General features: G+C 35.5%; 1 protein-coding gene across 1 annotated transcript in view; it reads right to left on the bottom strand.

Moving 5' to 3' along the window:
• The window catches only part of LOC128855689 (GATA-binding factor C), a 239954-nt gene that overhangs the window by 128892 nt on the left and 89846 nt on the right, over positions 1 to 21216 (bottom strand). Inside the window, exons 3-4 of the mRNA XM_054090818.1 lie at positions 7519 to 7799; positions 6275 to 7232 (exon numbers count right to left, since the gene is read on the bottom strand). Of these exons, the coding sequence (XP_053946793.1) occupies positions 6275 to 7232; positions 7519 to 7799 (1239 nt within the window). The remainder of the gene's footprint in view (positions 1 to 6274; positions 7233 to 7518; positions 7800 to 21216) is intronic.

The raw sequence follows: 21216 nt of genomic DNA, 5'->3' as shown, positions 1-21216 counted from the left end.
CATATTTGTGATCGCACGTAACTTAAGTGAAGTTTATGTCTAAATTTCACAAGGAAGGTAATAGAAAGAGGCTTTAATTCATGATAAAGGCAGTAACTGCCTATATTTCTGAAACAAACAAAACAGGTGGCACAAAAATAATCACCCTATCGGAAGAATTATACTTGTTGCAAATGGTGTCGTCCATCAATTATATTTGACACTTTTGAACTAAACATCTGCAGTAACAAACAGACAAGCAGTGGAAGGCGTAAAGGCCTAAATAAAGATTTTCATCACTCAAAATCACTTTTTTTTTCTTTAATGAAAAAGTTAATCAAAAACAAAATTGGATGATTAATTTTGTGCCACCTTGTAACTATATTCAGTGATTAGCGGATATGCCCTTTAAATTTGTATATATTTAGGCTTAAAGTGAAGTATGATGAGGTCCTCGCCAACTCTATATACCAACTTTGAAAAAAGTTGAATAAAAATATGCCTCTAACTTAAAAGTACTCACTAGTAGATATTGAATTGAAATTTATAATGCAAGCATTTATAGCATGCAGCGTGCAGTTCCGCATAGTATTACATTTGTACCCAGTGCTGGTTTAAAATATAAGTAAATAAATAATTAGCTCCTGCACTTCTATTATATGTTTGGCCGAGCAAAAGCTATTTGTGGTGTGCGCCTCGATGTGCTGGCTTACAATACTCAAAAAAAGTGAGTACTACATGAGTATTAAAGGGATATGAGTTTATTTACTTTAATACGCATGAATGCTTAATTGACTATTTTTTTTTTTTTTGTAATTGAAGTCCTTTACAAATCAGCCAAAATAAAAACAAAGTACCTAGTACTCGATTCCCAAGAGTACCCTATTCTTGAAATCACTAATCTAGATGTACTTTAAATATAGCTGTTGACTTCACAGAGACCTTGTGAGCTCTTGCAGTAGCACAGGAACCAGATGTATCAAGACCAACTGCTGATCTACGGGCCCGTAGATTCATAGAAAGAGCTCACTAACGCAATGTATTGCGAAAAAAAGGACTTGAACAGAATGACAATAACAGACGATTGACTAACAATAGATTCACAATGGCCTCCAGGCATACCACTTAACGGTGATGTTCCGGGAGGACATGGTATAGGGCATGAAGGGGGTTTAGTTTGGTTTAAATCCCACACCACGGTTATGGTCATAGGCGTTTGATGCTCCTCCTCCTCCAAACATAAACAAAAACACACAAAAAAAAAAAAAATTTTAATTAAAATAGAAATTAAAAAATACCAGCAGCAGATTTCATAGCTGTATCCGTGTCGCATTTGTAATTTGCTACAGGTGACAAAAACTGGTCGTACATCTCTTCTGCTGTTCCCAAGAAAATCTCACTTTAGCAGTCTGGCCGAATTGAGTAATATCAGCAGCAAAAATTCGCTTAGCGTTTCGAGCATACAGATTTGGATTTATCTGTGAATGGATATCTACTTTTACTACTTTGTTTTTTTTGTATATTTTAAAGTTAAATTGCAAGCTTTAGAACATTCATTCCAGCACAAATTGGAGATACAAAACACTCACCGCATCTCATAAAAAATCAACCAACTTAAATGTACGTCTTTGTTACAAAGCAAGCGAACTTCTTCTTATCTTTTAGAAAATGAAATATTTGGAATTTTATCAAAACGAAAATTTTTGTGGATACTTATAAGCTAAAATATTTGTATAATCAACGAGAGGAAATGAAGTGCCCTTGGTGTGGAAGGCAGGGTAAAAAACTTTAATTTATCTCAACAATTATTAAAAAAGAGGATGCAGCATAAAATAAAAAAAGGTCTTTCATACGCAAAAACACAACTAAATATCAATAACCAGACGCATGCGCCCCCAAAAACACACATGGATAGAGGCAGCTAAGGGCAAAATATTAGAGTGCGTTAGTGCTGAAGGGCTGCGGTAAGGAGAGCGGCACAAAAGAATGATCGCAAAAGAGCAACGTGAAAGTGATCAATCGCCAAGGCAGGCATACAGAAGCAGGGAACTTCTACTTAGAAGTTACTGAAGTCGAAACTCGGCAACACAAAAAATGCAACTGAACTTGAAGCTGAATAAAGTCAGCAGGGGTGGAGTCAGTAGTGAAGTCAGTCAGTGACAGCGAACAAAGCGAAGGAGTAGCAGAAAATAGCAGCAACAGCAGCAGGTGCAGCGGAACTGCTACGCGCCACAATGAACGCATTGTCAGATGTGCCAGCTTGACGGCCATCCATATTTCTCCACAATTGAATGAGAGCAGAGTGCGCTGTAGTAGGCATTTGTAGTAATTAACAATGCGTTGAATGCATTTGACGTAGAAATGCAGCTAAAGCGAAAAGAAATGGGGAAACATTGAAAAGAAAAAAAAAACAATAAAAAAAAAACAAATTCTCAATTGTTATTAGTGGCGAAGAGTGCAAAGAAACCGCTTTCAAAATTGTTTGCGCCTGATGACAACAGCGCCAAGAAACGCGCTCGCATGCAAATGATCAGGCCTTCAAGCTGAAAACGAAGCAACAGAGTGAGTGGCGAAAGAAAATGAGCATAAAATTGTGTGCGCTGTCATTGCAAAATTTTCACACGCACATAAAATCGTCGCACACTAAAATGGAATGCGCTGTACGTAATGACTTTCGTTCGCTGACGAGATTTGCATAAACTCCTCACTTGAATGCTGCAGCTTTCTGTTGGCTGGCATGCGGAAACGCGGCATAAGTGAAGGGTGGACGCCTGGCAGCAAGTAATTTGGGAACGGGGTTAAGAGGTGCGTGTACGGATGCTTGCGATTTATTGTGCATGTTCAAGTGGGGGAAAAATATTATATTTCCTTTGCGCTGAAGCTGCGACGTGTGAGAACGCATCGCTGGGGCGGAAAATGGAACGGAAACTGACGAGGCGAGGCGAGTGGGGTGTAAGTTAAGCGTCAAGCATAGCTAAATAAAATATTATTTTTGTTTAACGCAGACATCACTTGAAGTTAGTTAAAAGTTAAGTGCAGCAAATTCTCACAAAAAGTCACGAACTTAAGCGAGGATGTGTTTTTGTTTCTGCTTTCATACAATTACGTAAGTGAAAATAGTGAAGCGCTTTTAATTTTGTTTAATGCAAATGCGTAATTGATTGAAAAATATTGTGGAATTTTTTCTGTCTTATTTAATTATTTTTAATTAGTCCTCGCGAATGAATTTTTGGTTTATGCAATGCAATTGAAGTTGTTTGCTCACCTGAAACTTCTCAAAGGTAAACTAACATTTTTATAAACATTTTCCCTCAAAAATATTCTCCTAAAAAAATATTTTTATTTATTAATGTTTTTTATTTTTAATTTTTTCGACTACAGGGTTTGATTGAAAATCATGAGCCTTATTTTTTTAAGCAGTTTTATTAAAGCTTTTGGCTTACAGGTATATATGGGCCTCATTTTCAAATTTTCCCTTTCAAGTAAATTAAAACAAAAAAATTATTACTCCTAAAATTTTTTTTTGTTGTTTTTTTTGTTGTAATTTTTCACGAGGTTCAACTTTTAAGCTTCCGTTCCCCGTTTTCTGTTCTTCAATTTCTGGTTCCCTAGTTCCAAAAAAATCAACTCTAAAGAGGGTCTTAAGGAAAATTGTACATATTTATGTATATATGGATAATAATTAACCAAAAAGTAATCGTAAGTAATCAAAACTTAATTGTACTGAAAAAAAAACAATTCAACTAAAAGAATACTTGTGTTAGTAAAAATTGTTTACTCAATAACAAAAAGGACAATAGTATTAGTAATGAAAACTCTGAGCAGAGTTGTGCCTTTAATGAAATTAGTTAATTTTCGATTACTTTTGAATTTCATTTTGATAAAAAGTAATGATTACAAAACATCCCAATCGAATTTTGATTATTACACGTCTTACAAATAATCATTACCAGACAATTTAAACATTACCGAAAGTTTTGAAATTTTAAATTACCGAAATTTCTTGCATGTATTTAGCAGTAGTCAAAAGTAATGATTACAAAATGTCTCTAATGAATTTCCATTGTAGTATGTAGTAAAAATAATCATTACCGAAAGTTTTTAGGTATTAAATTACCGAAATTTCTTGCATGTATGTAGCAGTAATCAAAAGTAATGATTACAAAATGTCTTAAACGCATTTTTATTGTTACATATACTAAAAATAATCCTTACCGAAAGTTTCTAGGTTTTACATTACCGAAATTTCTTGCATGTATGTAGCAGTAATCAAAAGTAATGATTACAAAATGTCTTAAACGCATTTGCATTGTTACATGTACTAAAATAATTATTACCGAAAGTTTTGAAATTTTAAATTACCAAAATTTCTTGCATGTACGTAGCAGTAATCAAAAGTAATGATTACAAAATGTCTCTAATGAATTTCCGTTGTAGTATGTAGTAAAAATAATCATTACCGAAAGTTTTTAGGTTTTAAACTATCGAAATTTCTTGCATGGATGTAGCAGTAATCAAAAGTAATGATTACAAAGTGCCTCAAACAAGTTTTAATTCTAAAACGTTGTGTAAATAAGTAACTTTTTTATCTCAAATTACCAAAAATTATCAAAATTAATGATTATAAAATGTCTCAATCGAGTTTTCATTGTTTCATGTAATACAAATAATCATTACCAACATTTTTTTATTTCAGATTACCAACGTTTACTGCATGCATATAGCCGTTATCAAGAGTAGTAATTACGAAATATCTCAAATTAATTTTTATTGCTACACGTAGCGCAAATAATCATTACCATCATTAAATGAATCACCATTAAAGAAAAGTAATCAAATTTCCATTATAAGTACATGAAAGTAATTATTATCTAAGAAGTTGTAGAATGTGAAATCTCACTTATAAAATTGCATTTATCAGTAAGTAATTCACTAAGTAATCAATAGTAGATGCTTTCCATTTCAATTCAACCGGGCTATTCGGGTCATGTTCTTCGATTTCGATGTAACTTAAATATGTTGCTCTCTGGTCGAAATAATGAGACACGTATTTTTTTGTTCGCCCGAAAAAAATTTTTTTCAAGAGTTATCGGCAATTTTGTTTTTCGCCTCAAACTCGATTTTTTTTAATTATATAAGAAAAATTTTTTTTTAAATGCCCATAACTTAGTCAAAAATGAACCGATTTCAATAATTCTGGGTTCAAAATGATCGTAATTACTTACACAAGCGACTTCATGTAGAAACAATTGCAAAGAAGTAGTTGAAATTTTTTTATTTAGCAAAAAAGAAAAAAAATTTAAATTTTTTCAAAATTCAATATTTCAAAAAGTGTATTTTTTTTTTTTTTATAACTTTTTCCAAATCAAAAAAACATCTCAAACTTTAATTGAGCTGCATGCCTAGTAGCTAAAATGAGTTGTTTTTGAGTAATGAATTTTTGAGTAAACACCCTGTTTCGCACTTTTTGTTTTTGGCAAAATAAAAAAATTTCAACTACTTTTTTGCAACTATTTCTACATGAAATCACTTGTGTAAGTAATGACGATCATTTTGAACCCAAAATTATTAAAATCGGTTCATTTTTGACTAAGTTATGGGCATTTAAAAAAAAATTTTTCTTATATAATTAAAAAAAATCGAGTTTGAGGCGAAAAACAAAATTGCCGATAACTCTTGAAAAAATTTTTTTTCGGGCGAACAAAAAAATACGTGTCTCATTATTTTGACCAGAGAGCAACATATTTGAGTTACATCGAAATCGAAGAACATGTCCCGAATAGCCCGGTTGAATTGAAATGGAAAGCATCAGTAATGATTACATGAAGTTCAGAATCAAATTTTCGTATGCTAATTCTTTTGAAAAGGACAGATTAAAGCTCTTTTTATGCGTACAAATTTCAAATACCTAGTTTAATTACCAGTACTTATAACTCAATAAATATAATCATATTAATTAGCGTAATCGCGCGTTATAAATTCCGTCATATTGGCATTGTAGTCAATACATAGAATCGACCATTTGAAACCATCGGCATGAACTTGAATGCAATCAACTTTCGGTAACGAAATTTTCCTAAATACTGCAAGCAATCATAATCAGTAGTTTATAATACGATTTTTTCCGAAATTTCATTAACTTTTACTCGCCTACTTCCAATTACAATTAAAAATTATGCAATTAATGAGACGCAAATAAATAACTCCAGGCACAACTCTACCCTCTATATACAACTATTATTCACCCACACCATCACATTTGCATATGAAATGGGTCAGTTTTTGTCTTGCTTACCAGCACTGGTCCTTGGTTTCGTTCGCGCCGGCTTCACATCCTGACTATGACTGTGCGCATGCCCGTGCGTGTGACTGTGACTATGACCATGCCCATGGATATGATTACCCGACATATTGCCACCCATACTGCCACCGCTCAGACCACCTAGGCCAGCGCCACCGCCGCCGCCGCCGCCGCTACCACCACCTATACCACCATGGCCTTGCCCCAGACCCGACGCCGCACCAAGGCCCGCACCCGTCGACGCACCACCCATCATGTGATGGTGCGAATGATGACCGCCCGACATGCTATGCCGCGCTGCAGCCGCCGCTGCCATTGAGGAACTTTGAAACATACCCGCCGCCGCTGCAGCAGCTGCCTGATGATGTGCTACCGCCGCCGAAGTGTTGGCCAGGTGGTGATGCGCCGCATACGACGCATAACTGCCATCATAGCCACCCATTGCGCTCGCACTACCACCCGCACTGCCGAGCGATGTATTGGCTGTGAGGCCATTGCCGCCGAGACCGACACCGACACCGAGACCGCCACTGCTACTACTGCTATTGCCCAGACTGTTGGCGTAGTGCGCTTGTGCGGTGCCATCGAAGAGGCTCGAACCGTTAAGGGCGGAGACGGTATTGGCGCTGGAGGTGTGCGTATGCACGTTGTGACTACCGCTATTTGCAGATGAGGCGGAATTGTTGTTATTGCTGTTGTTGTTATTATTATGCGAACTACTGCTGTTCGCTGTGTTGTTGTTGTTATTATTTGTGTTATTATTATTATTACTGTTATTGTTGTTGGTACCTTCACGCTGCTTTGGTGCCGACGACGACTGTTGGCTGCCATTGTGCGTCAGGCCGCCAACGCCGTTCTGTATGGCAGGCTTGATGTCCAACGCGCAACTCGCGTCCGCTATTGAGGTAGTGCCAGTCGATTGCGCCTGATGCATGAACGCGTTCACAACGGCCTGGGGAGGAGAGGGAGAAGGGGTTACTAGAGGAATGATTCATAAACGTTTTTTTTCGAGTTTCATACTTTAGTGAAATTATCTAGAACTAAAAATTAGTGTGGATTCAGTATTTCAGCTAAATTTTTTGGTTAACTTTTTTAAAATTAATTTTGTATTATTTACATATTTTCATGCTGTATTCAATTTGAGTTTGCCATTAAAATTATAGATGGTAATTTTCTTACAAACATAAACTCAATCTTCTACAATTCTGCGAATATTTGACCTTTCTCGAGATTCTTACCTGATACTCTGAGGGACCGGTTTGTACTGAGTCGGGTGTGGAATCCTTTGGCGGTGTCGGTGGGAACGGAAACGAATGTTGGCCCGCCGTCGTCTGATGGCTTTGGCCAATTTGGCCGACTTTATGGTCCACTTGCGGATCTTGAGGGCATGCAAACGGACTGCCCCATGGGCTGGCGGGCGCGAATGATTTATGCTCGCTGGTAAGCCACGAACCGAGGGGCGGATGAAAGTGCGGCCGACACACTTGCGGTGATGTATGGGACGATGGCATACGGGATGCTGCAACGACAACAAAACAATCGAACGATTATTATAACAGAAAAACATGAGAAAATTACGAAATTTTAATAAAATAAAACGACTAAATAAATTAAAGATAATCGAATGCATTAAATCAATTATGGGAAAATTTATTTTAAAATGTAAACCAAAACACAAAACAAAAAAAAAAAACAAAATTGATAATAATAAAATTGAGCGCACGAAAAATTGCAAACGCGCTTAGTTTGCAGTATTCGCTTTATTCTGTTGGAGGAGGGCCGCCTCGCCGAAGTGCGACCAGAAGCGATAAAATTTTTATAATAAATGACGTTTTAAAAATTTGTGGCAACAGCAGTGCAAGTAACTCCCTATGTGCGCGTGCATGTGTGTGCGATAAATAATTTATAGCCACAGCTGTATGGCACCGAAGAGTTGTTGCACAGGCAGTGCAAGGCTGCCACAGCCCACATTGCGGCAGCGCCAAGCCACCGATCGATCGATCGATCGCACCACACAGCATAAATTCGCCTAAAGCTTCTGTGCGGTGCTGCTGCTGCCACTAAACGACGTTCAATGTGCGGCAACTACAACAACAACAACAACAACACAATGCCACTTGCACTAAGTGTTGTAGCGTCCGAGTTGTTTTGCATACAATGGCCAGCAAACTATTGAAGTCCAGCGAATGCTGCTTCCAACGCTGCTATTATTGCGAAATACATTTGGGTTGTGTGTTGCTTGCACGGCTTCGCCACGCTGCGGCGTGTGTGCATTGTCATAAATTGTTTAATTTGTATCATAAACAATCGCGTTAAACTTTATCCCTAAGCCATGCGGAGATCGATCAAGCCGCCACAACAATATAGCATTCATGCATCATCTGTGTGGCAGCAACGGCAACAGCAGCCAAGTGAGATTGCATCGATCGTATTTACTCGATCAGCAAGAAAGTGCGAGCAGCGATAGCGCGTTAATGCGTCCACAACAAAGCTGCCACCGCACGCTGTCAAGAACTGCCGCCAATTGCAGCTTCTGCTGACCGACCATGTGGCAGGCATGCGAATGATTCATGCCGCTTTTGCTCCCATTTTCACTTTGATTTTTTTCCTTTCCTGCCATCCTTTTTTGCGCGCTTAGTAGCGTTGCAAGCTAATGCTTTTTGAAATGTATAATTTAACAGACACCAAGTGAGATTTATGTGGCATGCTGTTGGCGCTTTGTGTTGCATTATATATTTGGATTATTCTTGTAGGATTTTTTTCGTTTTTTTTTTTTTTCGCTGTGGGTTTGAGGGTGCAAACTATTAATGCAAAATATAATGCATGAACAGCTTGGCCAGTAACTTGCAACAATATGGTTTTCCGCATCAAACAAAAGCTGGCTGCTGTGCGCCAGCTGTCTTGCGCTGCAATTTGCCTGTTCTGTCGAGCGTCAGTCGCCAATTGCCGACTGCCGGGCGAAACGCAATGCTATTATCATTATTATCATTGATCCTAGGCCTGGGGCTTGAAATGCGCTGCGTCGCAAAATATCGGTTAATTGTGGATGTGTGTGAATGTGTGCGACAGCGAAGTGCTGGTCACGCGGCCCGAATAGTGCGCGCATACGTACAGTTAAACGTACTTGCTTTATTACAAAGTAGTAAATCTAACTGAAAAACCACAGTAGTATGAAAAACAGATAGTGGATAAAAATCTTATAGAAAAATTTCAAAATTGCATACAGAGAATGTTAACCTAAGCCTGAGTACGAGCAAAAGTAGTAGGCTGAGGTACTAAAATTCAGGATTTCGCAATTGTGGGCAAAATTATTGTGTAACTCTGAGTTGTTGAAAAAGCAAATGGTAGCTTTTGTGAAAAAGTATGATAAGTAAAAGTAGTAGATATTTTTTGGCAATGCAGAGGCAAGGTAATTTGGAGTAAAAATAGGAGCAAAAAAAGTGATAAATTATGCTAAAAATGAATTTCGAAAAGCACCGGCAACAGCAGAAATAAATTCAGAGGAATGCGGACTAGATCTACTGACTACTGCATGTGTACATATAAGACAACGTTTGGAGACCATAATGGTCAACGTAGTAGAAAAAGTAGTAAAAGGAGTGGGCAAATGTATTAGATTAATTAGGTAAGGACAGAAAAGAACTATGTAAGTTTAGTTGCTACAATAAATAAAATATAATTGGTTAAAAAGTAGTAAAAAAATAGCAGATTAAAAAACAAAACAAGAAGGAGGAAAACAAAACACACAAGCAAAAGTAAGTTGCTACTTATTGTATGGTACATTGGTTGAAAAGTAGTAGAAAAGTAGGAGATTTAAAAAACACATAAAAAAAAAGAAGGCAACAATGCAAAGAGTGAAATGAAAGCCAATTTATTAATCATTATGAAGTTGGTGGTGGCAAAAAAGTAGTAGACTAAAAAAAATTAAAATATCAAGTTAAATAAAAGTAAGTTGGTAATTGGTATGAATTTGGTTAAAAGGTAGTAGATTACAAAAAATTAAAAGGAAAAGTACGTAAAGTGAAGCGAATAAAGTTGAATAAAACGTAGCAAAAAAGTAGTAGATGCAAGTAGTAGATGCAATAATAAAAGCGAAAAAAGACTACGTAAAATGAAAGCAAGTTATTTATTAATATGCAGTGTGCTAAAAAGTAGCAGAAAAGTAGTAGATTTAAGAAAATAAAAACGAAAATGACTAAAAGTTATATCACAGTAAGTTGCTGAAGTGGCCGAAAAGTGGAAGATTAAAAAACAAAAAAAACGAAAAAAGATAAAATACAAAACATAAAACGAAATTAAATTATACAAAAAGTAGCAGAAAAGTAGTAGATTCAAAAAAAAAAAAACAAAAAGGGAAATGAAAGTGAAACGAACGTGAGCTGCTAATGGATATGTAGTTATTTAAAAAGTATCAGAAAAGTAGTAGATTAAAAAACAAATGATAAAGACAAAACAAACAAAACGAAATGAAGATAAGTTCCTCAAAAAGTAGCATAAAATAAATAGGAAAAGGAAATAAAGAAGTAAATGGAGAAAGAAACTGAAAATGCTAGCTACTAGATTATAATATATTATACCTATACTGGAGAATGATGAAGATAGTACAATCGAGGGAATGTGGATGTAACCACTACTAAACAGCTAATAGGACTAAGTTGGGGTCTCTCGCCATCTATCGAGGGTATACTGGCTTTACACGGCAATTGTCAGAAAAATCCTAACATACGGCATATTAGTATGGTGGCCAGCTCTAGATAAATTGTACATTAAAAGAACCATGGCACACGTACAAAGAATGGCCAGTCTTTGCATCTGCGGGGCCCTCAGAACCACACCCACAGATGCACTAAATATTATTCTTAACATTTTACCAATAGAGCAGTACGGTAAGCAAACAGCTGCCAAAGCAACTCTCAGACTAAGAGAAATCGGCCTACTCAGAACGTGCCAAAGAGGGCACTCCTCAATTTTAGAACAATTCCCCTGCATTCCCAGCACAACGGATTTCTGTAGGACCAAGGACATCAATTTCGATAAATCCTTTGTCACAGTATTTCCTTCCAAAGAGGAATGGGATAACGGGCTCATTGTCAAGATAAATGACTTAAACATCTACACAGATGGCTCAAAACTAGACAACCAAGTAGGCGGAAGGGTCTACTCCGACAAACTCGGAGTATGCCAATCATTTCGCTTACCTGATCATTGCAGTGTATTTCAGGCGGAAGTCACTGCCATAAAAGAGGGACTTAAAGAGATAAAAACGAGACTATTATCCGCAAATGAAGTCTTCATTTACTCGGACCGTCAAGCAGCAATAAAAGCGCTGGAATCAAAAACACACTCGTCAAAAACAGTTCTAGAATGTTTTAAACTACTAGATGACGTATCTAAGTGCTACAAGGTGCACCTTATCTGGGTACCAGACCACAGAAACATTGCAGGAAATTGTAAGGCGGATGAACTTGCAAGAACCGGTACAACGATCGGTCTCGAACCGGATAAGGCGCTGATACACATGCCCATAGCCACTTGTAAATTACTTATAGACAGGGAAACCATCAAAAAGGTAAATACAATCTGGCAAAACCTCACAACATGCGAACTAAGCAGACAGACATGGCCGAACTGGAACAGCGGTCGATCGAAGATCTTGCTACGATTCAACAGAGAATCTATAAGAAAAATGATAGGTGTTTTAACTGGTCATTGCTTAATAGGCAGCCACGCTAGAAGGTTAGGACTCCCTTACTTCGATTTCTGTAGAAGCTGTCTTAATACAGAAGAAGAGGAAACAGTCAGACACCTTTTATGTGAGTATGAAAGCCTAGCTATGAGAAGGCTGCGCACCCTCGATACAGCATTTCTAACCGATGTAGCGGATATAGCCCATCTAAAACTAACGAAGCTCTGCTCGTTTATTAAAGCAAGCGGATGGTTTGAAAAGGAACACGTAGAGTAAGGATAAGCTCCAGTGGTATCACAATGGACCTGCCGAAGGTCTAAGTGTGTCTTGCGACAACCACCCTACCTACCTTACCTACCTAACCACTACTATATATACCAGATAACTTAGAAGCCTATGAAGTTAAATTTTTAATTTACAGCGAGAAACGAAATTATTTATAATACTATTGTAATACAATGTCAAAGTCGTTGTCTGCTTCAGAAGTTCAGATGGTTTGATATTTTTAAACACCGATGATCTAATATTTTGGATTCAAGAACATATATCCATGAAATGAGTTACGGTGAACTCGCTGAATCCACAAAACGGGTTTAAAAATTAGCGCAAAGAAATAGATTACAACAAATTTTCGATTTGAAAAGAACAGAAAAGTAGATTGAAAGTACAGTTGTTAATAAATATTCAGCTGGTTAAGAAGTAACAGCAAAGTGGTAGACTTTTAAAATAGAAAATCGGTGACATGAAAGTAGTAGTAGTATAATAAATTTCGTGAAAAATCACAAAATGAAGTTTTTCTGGAGGAGCGAGGTATCTAAAAAAGTTTCGGAAATAATTGTAATAAATCGAAATAATGCTAAAAATTTGTTTTGCAAATTAAATTTGATGAAAATGTAGTAGACACATTTGTAGTAAAATAAAAAAAATAAAAATTCTGCCAAAACTTATAAATCAAAAAATGATGTTTTATATCAAGCTGATGGCCTAGCCGCTAATACTTTAAAATCATTGTGATTGTAATTCATTACTTTTCCAATTTTAAATGAAAAAAAAAAATTTTAAAAAGTTTTATATCGAGTAGTAAAACTTTTTTAAAGCCATAAAAGGCAGCTCCAGGAAAATGTTCGGATGTACAATAATATTTATAAAAAGTAGCAAATTAATGCAGCACAATTGGGATTTTGTAACTATGCTCGACAAGTAGAGGAAATTTTATCTGATATCGGCAAACATTTTAACAATAATACAAATTCTTTTTTTAATAGAAGTTTTACAGCCTTAAAGTATTTTCAAAGAGTTTATATTACGTATTTAAAAAGTAATAGAATTGGTTTTAGAATAGCATAAATTGTTGATTGCCAAAGAAGTAAGAAATAGTGGTTATAGGGATATAATGCTGTAAATAGTAATTTAAAATATTTTCTGGTATTAAATATTTTTAAACCTTTTCGTTTGTAATTTGTTTTGTAATAAAAAGTTGTAATAGTAAATAGTGGAAGCAAACTATATTAATGGGTTAGAAGTAGTCAGAATTAAAAAAAATTGTATTCTTTTTGCGTTCTCTTAAATTATAAGGTTGTGTGAAAATGTGAAGCAAATCCGACAAATACTTTTCAAGTTATTCAACAATTAACAAAGGCACTCGGGCGCTCCGGTAATCGACAGCAAAACTTTAAGTGCGTTTTCATTAAGCTATTGAACTATTTTTTTATCTGATGATCACTGTAACTTAAAAACCGCTTAGTAGATTTCAATAAAATTTATACTGCTTTTGAAAAACATAAAAAACTCATTTCGATCGAAGAATTTTCGTCTTGCAAGAACTTATATTGTTGTTATACAATTAATTGTCGGTTTTTTTCCCGAAAATCTGAAAAATATTTCCTGAGGCCGCCATATTGCTAATTTTGAAAAACAAACCTTCAATCCGGCACACGCTTATCTATTAATAAAACTAACTTCTCCGATTAATTTTAGATAAATCTCCAAGGACTTGTGATGATCAACACAAAGGGCTTCAGGAGAAAATGGCTACACACAAACAGCGATAACTTTTTTTTTGTGAAATTTTTTTTATTTTTTTATTTTAAATATTGCTAAAGTCAAGTCGAAACATGATGTATTAATGTTATGTTTTTATTTTTGTAAAATAAAGCACCTTACTAGCAAAAAAAAAAAAATTATTGAAAATCATCGTTTTTTTCGGGCATCTGACTACTCCTAACCCCATAATCATTATTAGTTTTGAGTATAAAAGACGCAAAACTTCTTGTAAACTATAATACCAAGAAGTGTTTGCTAGTAGAGGTAGTAGTAGAGGTTGTTGTAGTAGTATAGCTAGAAGTAACAGCAGTATATTAAATATATAAATATAAATCATAGGCGTCTCCACCCTTTTTGGATGGTAGATGTGCATCTAGATATTTTCTCACAAATGGAGTTACCTAAACTTGTATGCCACCTCCAAAAGAGGCATTGCTTTTTATGAGGAGCTTTTTCAGCGCAGAAATGCACTCGGAGTTTTTCCGAGGTGACCCAAATAACGTCTGGGAATTGAATGCATTTGGCAATGAAAAAAAATTTACTAATGTTAGTAAAATTAATAAGAAAAAGCAGTTTCATGCAAAATATCCAGAATTTTGTATACAAAAAAATTAGTAGAAGTAGAGCATTCAGAAGCAGTTTTAGTGTAGTTTAAACAAAAAAGAGCTATGTAGAGCGGATTCCAAGTAAAGCTATGTGCAAACCAAGCATGGAAAATATATTAATTTATTCTTCAAACTTTTTGCCACCTCTCCGCCAAATATTTAACGAGCTCTACCATTTGAGGCCTTTTTCGCTTTTTACAATTTTTGTATCTTCAAAACTTCCTTTGGCTCAATAATTCCTAGCACACTTTATACGATAATAACTCCAGCAACTATACGCAACTGTTTCAATTTCTGTTACTACACAAAAAAAAAAAACAAATGAGAAATTATCGTACTCCTGATTTGCTCGCTCCACACACTGTCTTGCGTGCTGCAGCATACATCCACCATTCCGAGTACAAGATCGTGATGGATTATGCGCTTGTGATTGATTATGTAGTTGTGATAGGAACAAAAAAAAGTTATAATAATATTTAATGCTGACAATAAAAATGCGCAAAAACAACAAAAAACACTCAACTATTAATGTATGTAACCACAAAAAAAAAAAAAAAAAACAGAGCTCCATAATATCGGCACAACAGCAACACACTTCAACACAGATCGCGAAAAAGATGAGCCACTGTCAAGACGGCAGCAACAGCAGCAAGCAAACTACAGTAGGCACTCAGAGCAACAACATTATTCATCTAACTGGCATTGCAGCGGCTGAACTGAGCGTCGCTTTCGCGTAATGCTGCTGCTGCTGCTGCTGCTGCTTCGACTGTTTGTTGCCTCCGATCGATGTGAGCTACATCGCCCGGCCACTGCAAATTGTCGATCGCAGCGCATGATAATTCCCATTTGATTATCCTAATAACAGTTCTTTAACCAATATTATATGTACGTGTGCATGATTATAGATATTATGTGCCAGCGATTGCTGCTATGCGGCCAGTATTGCCGTACGATCGTCTGGTGCTACGAACGCCTGGCTAAGTGACTGCAAGTGGACTCCTTGTGCGCCTTCATCTGCCTTTTGCCGGGGTTTTTTTATATTTTTTTCCGTGTTTTTTTTTGTTTTTGGTTTGAGGTGCGCAATTTCGGTGAGCGCAGGTGATCGACAGTGAAAATGATTATTGAATTATAATGCACGCGTACATACATGTGTGCGGCATCGTGAGCTGCTGTGTTGCATTGTTGTCATTGTTGTTCTTCTTGTTGTTATTACTGTTACGGTTGTCTAAATATTAAATCCTCAGACGGACAAACAAACAAATGAATTTATGGCAGTGATAGCTGTACGCTCACTCATATTTATTGGCATACAATTGTTGGCTGGTTGATCGATCGATGGGCGCGAGTGCGAGATCGCGTGATCGCAACACAATTTAATACAAGACATCACACGAGTAGGTGAAGTGTTGGTAGTGTTGTTTCCGCTTTATTTATTTTTTAAGGTATTTATTTAGTTTTTTTTTTTTTGTTTTTGTTTTTTCCTACAATTGATTTCAACTTGTTGATGGCTTAACAATTGGTTTGCTGCAAAGAGGGATTATGAAGTCACAGTAAAATAATACAAAAAAAAAAATGAAAAAATTACAATTCCTAGCAGAAATATGAGCACATAATTGGCAGCGAAGGGCGCTCGCGTTCGCACATTTTCCAGCAACACTTGCCATATTTGTGCCACATGATCAACTAAATAACTACGAGGCAATCAATGCAATCTGTAGAGATTTAAAGAATGAAAATTTTCGCAGTGCAAAAGGTAGAAATTCAGTGTTTGAAGGGTGCTGCCACAACTATGTTGCCACAGCAGTGTACTTGTGTATCATTAATGCAACAGTTTGATGTATAATTTGCAGCAAAGCAGGTTGAGGTTGAGAGCGCAGTTGAAAATTATATGTTGGAATACGACAAACAAAAAAAAAACAAAAAAAAATTAAAAAAAAAATTATAAAAAAATTTGATTGCAATATAAAAACTGAGAGAAAATAAAACTGACACCAGCAATTGCAGAAACGTGTGGCAAGTATATACATATAAATGTATTTTGCGGTGTTGCTGAATGCAGACAATTTCAATAATACTACTACATACACAAATATATACGTCGTATACACCTTTTTATTTTTTATTTTATTTTTTTATTTATTTAATTTTTATTTGATTTTTTTGTATTTTCCTTTTTTTGCTTTTAGTGTTGCCACTTTAATTGCGTACACATCTTGCAATTGCCTGTTGGCTGCTGGCTGCTAGCAATCAAAGCCCATTCACCGTAACTCAACGTGTGAATTGTTACGGCAAAGCGTCAGCATGCATACACAGCCGCACGTACTCATACAAATGCATACCCACACACGCATATGCCAATTTTCGCAGCGGTAAATTAATAAGGTGTCAATTTATGATGTGTACGATGCTGCGTTGATAAGCCTGATTGTGAGAAATTAAGTCATAACTGCGAGCATTGCATACACACACGCACGTCTGCATGAGGGTGTGTGTGGCACTGAGTGGTAATTTTTGTTCTTTTTCTAGCGGCTAATTGTTTAATATACATATATTACAGAGGTTGGTCTGTACACACATTTGTGATTTATATTTTATTTGATTTTTCACATTCGATGCGTTGCGATGCGATTTTCCACATTCGTCAGAGAAGTTCCTTTACGATTTTCAATGGGAATTGCGCGAAAATCTATACAGGATTGATAAACAGGCGCATTTGCTTTCTCCATTTTCAATAATAAGATCGTATGTGGCAGAGAGTATCAGGTTGCAGAATAGCAGTGGTTATCTTTAGTTGAATATAACTAACCTTAAGAGAATATCGAATCTGCTAGCGAAACTCAGCCCTGACGATACGTGGCTCGCTAAATATTTTACTGGATGTTAGGCCATTGGCACCCACGGCATATGGCTGACTAGCTAACGTTGATTACTATACAAGTAGCAGGTCCTAAAATTGTCCGGCGACAGTTGAGTGTGGCTTCTGTGTAAAGCTCAATTTTATTTGCAAATATAGAGCACCCTGTCAAAATGTAAGTGCCATAGCCTGCACGATCATGCCTTCTAAAAAATGTTCAACTATATCAGTTGCGCTGCTTGCTTTAACCGACAGACAACCGAGCATCCAAATGGCACTTAATTGCTATTTGAACATTGAGATCCTTCGCTGAAATATTAATCTAATTTTGACACGCATCAAAATGACCCTCAAACATCAAAAAGAACTTTCCTCTATTTGTATAATAGAAAATAGTTTGCATTGTAACCAATAAGTGAATATTAAATTAACAAAACACAATGGATCTTCTCTTCTCTATGTCTTTTTTTTTTTTTTTTTCAATTATAAAAAGTCAATCAACGAACAGGCTTAAATTATAAAACAGAGCCTAGTGAATTATAAAGCAAAAAATATGGCATAGAATTCACGAACTTGTTGAGTTTACAAAGCGAGCGCACTAAATACGCATTCCTCTCATAATTGGTAGATAAGCTTTTAATAAAAAAAGGGATAAAAACGAAAAATTCTCATTGGAATAAAACATTTAATAGGTTGGTGCCAAGAGTGCCAATCAATGTAATATACGCAACAACATAATGTGTGATACCTTGGCAAAGCTCTTAAAACAATCAGTATACACCAGGTGGCGCAAAATTGATCATTCTATCGGAAGATTTATAAAGGGTGGGCCATGTAAAACTTGCTTTTTGAATCGGCTATAAAAAAAAACTAATCAATATTTTTTCAAACTTTTTTTTTATTTTGAAAATTAAACATATCGTTCAAATGACTGCCACGACTGGCCTTACAGTAGGCTATTCGATCAACCCAATTTTGAAGCACATTTTCGATTGTTTGGGCACCAATTTCATGAATGGCAACTTCGATTTCGTGTTTTAAAGCATCAATCGTCTCTGAATGGTTCGCATAGCATTTGTCCTTAACGGCGCCCCACAAAAAATAGTCCAACGGGCTTAAATCACAGCTCCGAGGCGGCCAATTGATATCGGAATTTCGGCTGATTATTCGGTTTTCAAAAACGGTAGCCAAAAGTTCGAGTGTAACTTTGGCAGTGTGACAAGTTGCACCGTCCTGTTGAAACCAAATGTCGTCCATGTCATCCTCTTCAATTTTTGGAAACAACTCGTTGAGCATGTCAAGGTAACGCTCGCCATTTACTGTAACCGCGGAAGAAGAAGAAGACTCACCACTTTGGAAATAGGTTTTCAATATTTCCCAATTTTGTTCAAGCGTATAGCGTCCCATTTCGTAAATGTCAAACCTTTAAGTAAATTATGAACACATTTAATATGGCATTTGTGTTACCATTCTCAAAAAAATAGGTGGTTCAAAAAGCAAACGCTATATGGCCCACCCTGTACTTGTTGCAAATGGTGTCGTCCATCAATCATATTTGACGCTTGTGAACTAGACAGCTGCAATATACAAACAGACAAGCAATGGAGCGCGTAAAAATCAAAATAAAGATTTTCATCATACAAAATCCATTTTATTTGCAAAAAACACTTAAATAGCAAAACTTTATTTAGTAAAAAAGTTATTGAAAACCTCAATTGGATGATTAATTTTGTGCCACCTTGTACAAGTATGCAGTCCTCCTGATAAATGGCACTAAATATGGCTAGATTAGTGATTGTGGGCCATCCAGCATAAAACTTTAGTTGAGCTTTGGAGCTTTCATTTCGATATTGAACCCATTTAATTATATGCAAAATTAAGGTTTAAGATATTCCGACTCTTCTTTCAAAAAATTTTAATATACCTTGAGCTTACAGTTAGAGTCTGTTACATATTTTAAACAATTTATATTGCTGACATTTACAGTATTGCGCTTTCACAAACACTGATTACGAGAGCTTTCATTGAAAATTGTACTAGGCAGGACAAACAAATAATTATGCACTAAAAATCAAATTTTAAGCGCCAATATTTTTAATATGCTGCAAAAAAATAAAATAAAACAATTAATTTCATAAAATAATTAACGAAGCTATATAATTTTTTTTAATGAAATAAAATCATATCACACTTCATAAACCCCGGTTCAAAATGGACACACATCAACATTTTGACCAATTTTGGATATTTTTGTTTATTTATTTATTTATTATTATTATTTTTTCCTTATTTAGTCCTCTCAGGAGTATAGGGCCTCGACAAGACACAGTCTTGCGTTGGTTTCGTTAATCTATATTGATTTCTGACAGGTTAACTAGGTGATTGACCTGCCGCTATTTACTATTTTATATTTATTGTTTTTTTTTTGGTTTTGAATGTTGAATATTTTTTTCAAAAGTAAAGCACATTGCCTTCCAATTTTAAAATTTAGGGACGATTTGTCTTCTTATGCCACAATTTTCAACTTTTTGCAAGGGAAGCTCCGCCCTTAATCTAAATACAAATCCTTTTAAAAAATAACTTCTACTGCTTGTCCCATTTGTTACTTGGATGTCTCAGAAAATATTCAGCACGTCATCGGTACCTTCCTGCTTATAGAAATTTTTGTTGTCAACATTTTGGTAAAAGGGGATTCATTAAATGCATATACATAAACATGATTTCGAACGGTAGTGATTATAAGGCCCTGTAGAAATTCTTATCCAGCTGCCTCAAATACAGGGAGCTTGTTCGTAATGAATTTTCGTAATCTGATTGTTATGTATTGTGTACTGATTACTTTATATTTTCAAATTAGGATTAGTTTTTGAATAACTTAAAAAAAATATATGCCAAAATAATCTTTTTACTTATTAAAGCCGCAACTGACGTTTTGTTATTTGTTAATTAACTTTGAAATATAGAAGATGAAACACCAACATTTGAATTTTGTTACCTAGCTTCACTAAGAAGTGTTTTACCAGCTTTTGTTTCTAAATTATTCGTTTTTTTTTTGTAATGCGAAAAGCTCACTAGTATTGGTTCTGTCCTTTCCACCTAGCATTTACGCTAATCATACTTGCGGAAAGAGTTGCGGGTTAATTTAAAATTAATTTATTTATTAGTTTTGCATGAGTTGAGATATTAAACGGTATGTATAGTTTATGTTCGTGTACTCGCATATCGAGAGCAATTAATTTTCCAGCTTTCCGACCCACTTTCAGCGGCATTCAACACAAATATTCTTTTAAACTTAATACAAGATTTTATTTATCTAACTAATTCGCAAGAATTCTAAATTGAATAAATCATGTTTAATGCTACCAGCTTAACCCATACATACCCACCTATAAAAAAATCAAACTAAATTTATGTGCGCGTATAAATAGAAGTGTGTGTGTGTGTGAGTGTGTAACGTGTGAGCAAAACAGATTGAATTATCATAAATGCGATTGACATGCCCAGATAGCGGGACATGCAATTGCACTTTAACAGCATTAAAGGTGTGATTATTATTAATGTGTGGCAAGTACTCACACATACATGCATACTTGCATACTTTACGAGGCTAATATGAAGGTATTAAAAGCGTGTTATAAATGAGAAGATGCATTTTATTAAATGCATTAAAGGAGTAGAAAAAATGTGAAAAGCTGAAATAAAATAAAAAAATAGAACTAAAATAAATAATTATGTATCAAATAATAGC

The sequence above is a fragment of the Anastrepha ludens genome, chromosome 2 (genome assembly GCF_028408465.1).
Source record: "Anastrepha ludens isolate Willacy chromosome 2, idAnaLude1.1, whole genome shotgun sequence".
NCBI lineage: Eukaryota > Metazoa > Arthropoda > Insecta > Diptera > Tephritidae > Anastrepha > Anastrepha ludens.
This window is presented reverse-complemented; position numbering and strand designations above follow the sequence as displayed.